The 8,900-nt window shown below is 44.0% G+C and overlaps 2 protein-coding genes, 1 non-coding gene and 4 pseudogenes across 3 annotated transcripts; all 7 read left to right on the forward strand.

The window, feature by feature from the left end:
• Nucleotides 1–460: 460 nt before the first annotated feature.
• LOC109737918 (uncharacterized) lies at nt 461–5,160 on the forward strand. Its single transcript, XM_020297036.4, has 8 exons — nt 461–896; nt 1,451–1,767; nt 1,863–3,858; nt 3,959–4,040; nt 4,164–4,230; nt 4,322–4,507; nt 4,602–4,662; nt 4,752–5,160. Exons 1-8 carry the CDS (start codon nt 746–748, stop codon nt 4,922–4,924), a joined length of 3,033 nt encoding a protein of 1,010 aa, XP_020152625.1. The 5' UTR covers nt 461–745; the 3' UTR covers nt 4,925–5,160.
• Nucleotides 5,161–6,125: 965 nt separating this feature from the next.
• LOC109737919 (large ribosomal subunit protein uL13w) lies at nt 6,126–8,584 on the forward strand. The gene is made up of 4 exons (XM_020297037.4): nt 6,126–6,480; nt 6,603–6,719; nt 6,804–6,891; nt 8,219–8,584. Exons 1-4 carry the CDS (start codon nt 6,209–6,211, stop codon nt 8,360–8,362), a joined length of 621 nt encoding a protein of 206 aa, XP_020152626.1. The 5' UTR covers nt 6,126–6,208; the 3' UTR covers nt 8,363–8,584.
• Nucleotides 7,255–7,330, forward strand: LOC120965665 (small nucleolar RNA R12; annotated as a pseudogene).
• Nucleotides 7,477–7,552, forward strand: LOC120965667 (small nucleolar RNA R12; annotated as a pseudogene).
• Nucleotides 7,671–7,747, forward strand: LOC120965670 (small nucleolar RNA R12; annotated as a pseudogene).
• LOC120965672 (small nucleolar RNA R12) lies at nt 7,860–7,934 on the forward strand (annotated as a pseudogene).
• Nucleotides 8,022–8,104, forward strand: LOC120965618 (small nucleolar RNA SNORD24). The gene has a single exon (XR_005758662.1). It is a non-coding gene; the product is annotated as a small nucleolar RNA SNORD24 (small nucleolar RNA).
• Nucleotides 8,585–8,900: the final 316 nt, after the last annotated feature.

Raw genomic sequence — 8,900 nt, forward strand, 5'->3', positions numbered from 1 at the left:
GGGTGACATGCTTCATGAGAAGGCAGGAAAATCACCTAAAAGGGTGCCCCTATTTAGATATACTCGAGGTAGACGTAATTTTTTGCTTCGTTGATCCTACAAGCATGCCTACAATTTAAACTCATGGCAGCTCATTGAGATTTTTTTTAAATGGCATGTAATAATTGTATTTTTATGACAACGAATCTGATTGTATCCCATATATCTTAGGTTGACGTGTACTATTTAGATTGAGATGTGCACCGCACGATTCCTTTGCCACCTAGCCCGTGCGAACCAAGTGGGCATCTACACCAAACTAAATTAAGCATCTACACCAAACTAAATTAATATAAAGAACGCATGCCAAGTGTAAAAAAAAGAGTGTTATTGTAAAAACCAACCATAAAAAAACCAAAAAAACAAAACATGAACTTCTTTTTGAAATTCCTGACAGGAAGGAGAACGGTTCGTAGTACTACACCCGAGTCGTCCCCACGGGGGCCTGGGTCAGCTCGGACCCAGAGACCAGAGCGGTCAATTCGAACCGGTGGCGACACCCCTGCTCCGCCATTGGTACGACTTTGGTAGAGCACGAGGCAGAGCCAGCCAAGGCTGCACACCAAATTGGCGTCGTCGTCACTCCTCTTGCCTCCTCCTGAGTCCTGACCGCCTCTGCCAGCACGCGCTTTTTGGGCCTCCTCGTCCCTCCCGTCCCCTCGTCTCCCTGTCCCGCTTCTCGATTCCGCTCCGACGTCAGATCCGGATGGATCCGCCGCCGCCCGCGGCGAGCCCGCCGTCGAGGCCCCCGGACGGCTCCGCGGCCCCGGAGGCCGCCGCCACGGACGCGTCGGAGGAGACGGGCGTCCCTGCCACCGCCAGCGCCATCGCCGCGTCCAAGGGAGCTCCCGTCACAGGTACGACTCTGCGCGGCGGGCAGGAGGAGGGTTTTTGTGCTTCCGTCCCACCATTGCTGCCGTTCGGTATTCGCTGGACGGAAAATTTCGCGGCTCATCGTGCTATCGTGCCTTGCTTTCGTTTCACAAGAGGCCGCGGTAATCTGCGGTAGTATTTGCCGCTCCCGGGCTCGTCATCCTAGACAAGCCAGTAGTACCTTCCTTTACGATTTCGAATAAGTCAGCTAACATTTGTGAAGCCGTGTAAGGTTCTGAGTTTTCTCATAATGTTTCTGTCAGCAGCCGGAGAAGAGATGTGCAGTTTTGTGGGTTTGTGGTTTTCCTTTCCTGTTTTGTAGGACAACGTTTCTGTTTTCTCTCTTGGTTTTGTACGGTTTGCTATCAGCTTAGCATCTTCCTCTAACATAAAAGCGACACATCTAAACGCTACACGGCCAAAAAAAAAGGCACATTCATACTGTTTATTTTTTACTTGAGCTTCAACCTGGGGTTGGGAAATTTGAGTTTTTGTACCTGAGTAAAGATAAGCTCATTGCATTACTATTATTTTGCAGAAACCACTGACAGTACACAAGCTGATGCTCAAGGAGGCCTACATGACACAGCTATTAGCAATCCGGAGAATGGCAAGGAAGCCGCTATTTCAACTCGAGAAGATTCACCCCGGAATTCAGAAGCACATTTGGGTGATAGTTCAGTGCAGACCACCTCCAAGCAGGCAGCAAACTCAGATGGGACAAGGAAGAGGAATTTTCAGCCTGGAAATAAAGAGGCAGTACATGTTCCTAGTGCTGGCAGCAAATCTCACGCACGTGAGGTCTCTGTGGTAGAAACCAAAGATGCAAGGAGCAAGTTCTTGAAGAAATCCGATGTAAGTTGCTTTCGTAATAATTGCAGCATACCAGGAAGTGGGAAGTACTAGTGTTAGTAGTCCCTTGAAACGCTAATGTTAATATTGATTTTTAGAACGAAGATCCAGCATGTGAAGACAGGAAGAATGCCGATTTGGCAGGGATCTCGGAAGAATTGAAGGAAAACAATAACAGATCTTCTCTTAACTCTAGCAGCTTGAAGGAGGAGAAGAGGCAAAAGAATAGAAGTAGAGGAAAAGAGAACAGTAATCATGTTCATAACACAAGCACTTCACATGATCTTTCTTTGCCAATTAGCACAGGTACCTCTTGTTTGGCGTCGATGGTAACTGAGAACAATACAGAAGCTCCTAAATGCATGGGTTTGAGACTAAAGAAAAATCCAGATGAGGTATCCCTGACAGTAGTTAATGCAGAGACCACAGATGGGGGAAATTTGAATGTAGACAGTACCATTCAAAAGAACTGTGATGAAGTTCTGCCTGGTCCACTTAAAGAGAAAGAAACTGAGAATGTTGCAACATCCTTGGGTTCATGCGTGCTTGACTCCAACCAATGGGCAAGTAGTAATGTGTCTCTGATGCCACCTCAAGGTGTTATAGTTGATGCAGATGTGAAGACCAACTGCCTACATTCATCAACTGAAGAAAAAGTTTATCAGAGTGCAGTTAGTGAAGATGTTACCAAACCTTCTGATCTCGTTTCCCAGCCAAACATCTCAGAAGAGCACAAGAATTTCGGGTCTGGTAAACGTATGAGAGAGGCTATTCTTCATACATCAGTTAATAGTGCTGGAATAGAAAAGGTCTTACCATCTGAAAATCAGAAGAACCAATCGTATCCATTCAATGAAGGCGCAAACTTCTTTCAGAGAGGAAACGCAGACCGTAACTTTAGGGCAGATGTTCATCACCGTAGGAACATCTATGGATCAGGAGGCATGGGGAATTCAGAATATGAATTTCAGAGGAACCAGTCACATCCATTCAGTGAAGGTGGAAACTTCTTTCCGCTAGTAAGGGGAGACCCCAACTTAAGGGCAGGTGTTCATCACAGTATGGACATGTATGGATCAGGAGGCATGGGGAATCCAGAGTATGGGTTGCAGAGGAACCGGTCGTATTCATTCAATGAAGGTGTAGACTTCTTTCAGCCAAGAAGGGCTGACCCTAACTTTAGGGTAGATGTTCATCACAGTATGAACATCTATGGATCAGGCGCCATGGGGAATTCGGAGCATGGATTTCAGATGAACCAGTCGTATCCATTCGATGAAGGTGCAAACTTCTTTCAGCCAGGAAGGCCAGACCCTAACTTCAGGGCAGGTGTTCATCACAATATGAACATCTATGGATCAGGCGCCATGGGGAGTACAGAACATGGATTTCAGAGGAACCAGTCGTATCCATTTGATGAAGGTGCAAACTTCTTTCAGCTAGGAAGGCCAGACCCTAACTTCAGGGCAGGTGTTCATCACAATATGAACATCTATGGATCAGGCGCCATGGGGAATTCAGAACATGGATTTCAGAGGAACCAGTCGTATCCATTCGATGAAGGCGCAAACTTCTTTCAGCTAGGAAGGGCAGACCCTAACTTCAGGGCAGGTTTTCATCACAATATGAATATCTATGGATCAGGCTCCATGGGGAATTCAGAACATGGATTTCAGAGGAACCAATCGTATCCATTCGATGAAGGTGCAAACTTCTTTCAGCGAGGAAGACCAGACCTTAACTTTAGGGAAGGTGTTCATCACAGTATGAACATGTATGAATCAGATGCCAGGAGGAATTCAGAGCATGGATTTGGAAGGAGTTATTTGGATCATACCAGTACCGAAAGAAATGAAATGCAGGAGAAAGAACGAACTTGCTTATCAACAAATCACAACAATGACCGGATAAGCCCTTCAAATTTAGCTCAGGCATATAGTGAAAAGCTTAGAATGTCCTTCCCTCCAAGAGATTCCTTGACAGGGTTTCGGAAGAAAAAGCTTCTTATTCTAGATCTCAATGGCCTTCTTGCGGATATCAATGAAGATTTCCACAATGCTCACATGGCTGATGCAAAGGTTCGAAGGAAACTAGGTAAAGTTACTTGTACAATTGTCCATAATTATTATTTGCGAAAATGCAGATATAGAACTGTCACAGATGATATTAATATAGCACTACACCTTTCTACCAGTCTTCCGAAGGCCTTACTGTGATGATTTTCTCAACTTCTGCATAAAAAATTTCGAGCTAGGTGTATGGTCCTCAAGGAAACGGTACGATTTATTATCCTCAGATTTGTTTTACTTTATCCTCATTGCTCCATGCTTACTTACGTGGGATTTATATTAATCCTCATTGCTCCATGTTTACTAATGTGGGGTTTATAATTTTTCTAGGAAAAATGTTGATTCTGTTGTTGACATCCTCATGAGAGATTTCAAACCACACCTACTGTTTTCTTGGGTAAGTAACAGAAACGAACCTGTGGTAGGTGGGCATGCTCTACTGTATGTTATTTTGGTTCTGATATGTTTTATAACGTTCAAATGGTCAGGCCAGGGATAAATGCACAGTGACTGGACGTAACACACTGGAGAACGTGCACAAACCAATAGTACTGAAGGAATTGAAGAAACTGTGGAATAAGGAAGAACCTGGTCTTCCATGGAAGGAGGGGGACTTTTCACCTTCCAATACATTACTTGTGGACGATTCTCCTTACAAGGCTCTGCGTAATCCGGTATTTTCTCAGCTGTTTTCATATACCAGTGTCTTGTTTAACTGTATCATCTCCATATTTGAATAATGCATATTTTCATGCCTATGTTATGCAGCCACATACTGCCATTTTTCCTCAGCCATTCAGCTATCTTAACCGGAACGACAATTCATTGGGTATGCATTCACCATTTCATGTCAATGTAGTTACCTGTTACACTACTACAGCCTATTGATGCATATAAATTACAATTCCCGATAAGCAGGTCCCGGTGGAGATCTTCGCATGTATCTGGAGAAACTCGTTTTTGCAGATGATGTTGAGTGCTACGTTCGCAATAATCCATTTGGTCAACCTTTTATTACACAGAGTGATCCACATTGGAACTTCTATGCTGAAATAGCTGGTAAAGAGTATGGCGCATTAACTTGTGCCTGAACTTCCCACTATGTAGTGAGGCGGACTAGTAGACTGATCTTGTGTCGATTCTTCAGACATGAGGGCAAGTTATAGCATGTTTGTTGTATACCTGACCTCCAAACTAATTTTACCGTGGGTTATGGAAAAAGTTGGTGGATCGAAGATTGGATTTTGGGCACCAACAGTTATAACTTGTACGGATGATTTCAAGTGAATATGAATGAATTTTGAGATGGTGACTCAACTTTTTAAAATTGTTTGTCACCGCCTTGTATTTGTTCAGTTCTTCTTCCAGTTTTTTATGTTTTTTCCTACCAGGGCAGTGCTGTGGGTCTGTGTTGTACTTTTATTTCTTGTACCCATTTTCTTGCTAGCCTTAACGGTTCTACTCCAGTGTTTATCCCGTTTGTTTTGAATTGCTTAAAAAAAACTAGTACTAGATAACATCTACACCACTTCTAAAAAGTAGTATTGCTGCGGAGTATGATTGTCCCATGTGCTTGAACTGCTCTTTGACATTTTTTTTGGGTTATGATATACAGAACATGTATGGATTCATCTTTGTGACACGTAATGTTTCTATGTGTGTTTTAGGAGTTAGTCAGATCATAACATAATTTGCCAAACATGAAATCAAAGCTCGCAAAGCTATATTCACGCATACGAGAATAGCGCAATCCGACTATCATAAACTTAAACTTAATTAAATTATCATCTATGATAGAAAATAATAATAATTTAGTTTAGAAAATTGAACCAGCCTGTTTGTTTCTCCTAATATTATCAGCCATTTAAATTATGGACAAAAGCTTTTTACAAATAATTCCTCCCTCGACACATTTGTTTTTCATTTCAGATGACATTGTCATTTTGAAGGTCATCATTTTCATTCTGCTAGAACGTACTCATAACTAATATTTGGAGTATTTTTAGTACTTCATTTACAACATTTGGCATGTTTTTTTTAACCCACGACCGTATGTTTTTTTAGTGTACCCATAACCGTATGTTTTTTTTTTTGAGACATCCCACAACCGTATGTATATCAGACAAAATCATTCAGCAAGCCCGTCAGCGCAGAATAACTTTTTCCAACCTCATAAAGCCTTTTAAATCTAAATAACCCTAGCCCATTTAACACTGCGGCCCGGACCGGAGCGGCCCAGCAACTAGCCCAGGCAAGACACCCTAAACGCGGAGATCTATAAATAAGAAACCCTAAGCGGCGCACTCCTCTCCATTCCGCCTCCACCCCCGAACTCCAAACCCTAGTAGCGCCGCCGCCGCCAGGTAAGAGGCGAGATGGTGTCCGGCTCCGGCGTGTGCGCCAAGCGCGTGGTGGTGGACGCCCGCCACCACATGCTCGGCCGCCTGGCGTCGATCGTCGCCAAGGAGCTGCTAAACGGGCAGCGTGTGGTGGTGGTCCGCTGCGAGGAGATCTGCATGTCCGGCGGCCTCGTCCGCCAGAAGATGAAGTACCTCCGCTTCCTCCGCAAGAGGATGAACACCAAGCCCTCCCACGGCCCCATCCACTTCCGCGCCCCCGCCAAGATCCTCTGGCGCACCATCCGCGGGTACGTCTCCGGCGACGCCGCCGCGGCCGCCTAGATCCGTCGCCTCGCCTATGCACGTGCGTCGCCGTGTCCATTTGGGTTTGTGCGTTTCTGACGATGTCGTGTTTGGTGGCGCTCTGCAGTATGATTCCGCACAAGACCGCGAGGGGCGAGGCCGCGCTCGCCAGGCTCAAGGCGTACGAGGGCGTGCCGCCGCCGTACGACAGGACCAAGCGCATGGTCATCCCCGACGCGCTCAAGTACGTCGTTGTTCGACTGTCTTCTAGATCTCGGCGTGCGTCTTGTATGTGTGTTTGATGTTGACGTGTCGTGTGGTTTTGCAGGGTTCTGAGGCTGCAGCCTGGGCACAGGTACTGCCTCCTCGGCCAGCTCTCCAAGGAGGTCGGATGGAACTACGCCGACACCATCAGGGTATGCTGTTTCCTTGTCCTGTTTCTTCAGTGCTCACTAGTTGCTAGTGTTCGACTGCTACCAGTGTGTTACGATTAGTTTTTTCTGTCATGCTAACTAAAGTTGTCTAGTTGTCCTAATCTATGAAAGTTCAATCTGATTTGCTGGTACTCTAATAGATACGCGTTCAGCTTCTGTCATATAAGCTCTCCTTGCGGTAAACGATTTTTTCTGCATTAAAAAATGTTTATGCTGATTCCCACAGATTTTAGAAACCAGTCACAGACCATGCTTTTAGTACTGTTAAGAATTTTGTTTGCTCATGCTTGCAATCATTGTGTTACTTATGTTACTTGTGATGTTCTGCTGGCTGAGATGTGCATGATCTGGGTGATGAAGAAAATCGTTCGGATTCCCACTGATTTTTCATGATTATTACAACCAGCTACTTCTGACGGATCATGCAATCTCTGGGATTATATTTGCACATTTGTACTCCTTCATGATTGGGCAATGAACAATACTTTTCTTAGTTTTTTGCAAACCTCCTGGCAATACAGTTTGAATCCTCTTTTTTGTGTTCTGCTGGCTAATTAGATGTGCATGATCTGGGTGATGAATAAACTCGTTCGGATTCCCACTGATATTTCATGATTATTATAACCAGCTACTTCTGATGGATCATGTCATCTCCTGAATTACATTTGCACATTTTTACTGCTTTAGACTGACCGTACATGCATTCCTACATTGGTTATGAACTTTGTTGTTCGGTGTATTCTTTTTGGTTGAATTGCATGATCCTGGGTGATGAAGAAAATCGTTCGGATTCCCACTGATATTTCATGATTAGTGTAACCAGCTACTTCTGACGGATCATGGCATCTCCTGAATTACATTTGCACTGCTTTATAACTGGCCGTACATGCACTTCTTATTTTGGTCGCAACCTTGTTGCTCTTTGTGTTCTATTGGGTTCAATTGCATGCTTCTGCGTGATGAAGAAAATTGTTTGAATTCCACTGATATTTCATGATTATCACAACCAGCTACTTCAGACAGACTATGCCATTTTGTGCTCTTTAAGAGATTTTGCTCTGTTTTGGGTTTCAATTCATTCAACAGTTTTGCTGGTGTTTTATTTTCCTATGAGCCTGTGATGTTATCAAAATATTTGCTACTCTTGATGGGTTTATCCCACTTGATGATCTTAACCACCAAGATCTCCGAGGCTCTTTAGTTCTAGATTAATGTTACAATTACAGTACATCCCCCATTGCCAGGTTTTGTTCATTGTGTGCTGATGTTTGTGCATACCGTTTCTCATCGCTCTTTGGCCTGTATTCAGGAGCTGGAGGAAAAGAGGAAGGAGAAGGCCAAGGTCTCCTACGACAGGAGAAAGCAACTGGCCAAGCTCCGCGTCAAGGCCGAGAAGGCAGCCGAGGAGAAGTTGGGAACTCAGCTGGAGATCCTGGCTCCGATCAAATACTAAGAGATATCAGAGCTTTCGTGCGCCATCAGTTTTGGGAAACCTCTGTCGTATTTTAAGTAGTTTGGTAACTCTGATAGTACAATCTGGTTGGTAAACCTTTGTTATGCATGCAGTTCTGCTACCCTCATTTGAAATTTTCTACCTGGTGAACTGTTCCGTTTATCAAATGTGTGCATTTGGAGATTCTAGTGAATGTCTATCAGGTGATTATATGTTGCTGAAGCCGGGTTTTTTAATTTACTACAGCATTAGCAGTCCCTTGTTATCGTGGGAAATTTAAAAGTAACGTGTTTCCCTTTGTACATGTCTTTCTCTTTCACTCGTCAGGTTAGCGGCTAGGAAAGTCTAGTAGTGACTACTGTTTTTGTGGGATACTTCTCCTAGTGAGTTCTGTATATGCTGGGTTCCATAGTGATTCTGCGCACAACTCATCAAAAGAAAAGATTTGTGTACTTTATTTATTGGAGCTACCTTTGAAATCTTCGTGTAAAACGAGTTTTTGGGCTTCTCCTAATAAGCAACAATTCTAATGACACAT

This window comes from Aegilops tauschii, chromosome 5 (assembly GCF_002575655.3).
Source record: "Aegilops tauschii subsp. strangulata cultivar AL8/78 chromosome 5, Aet v6.0, whole genome shotgun sequence".
Classification (NCBI taxonomy): domain Eukaryota; kingdom Viridiplantae; phylum Streptophyta; class Magnoliopsida; order Poales; family Poaceae; genus Aegilops; species Aegilops tauschii.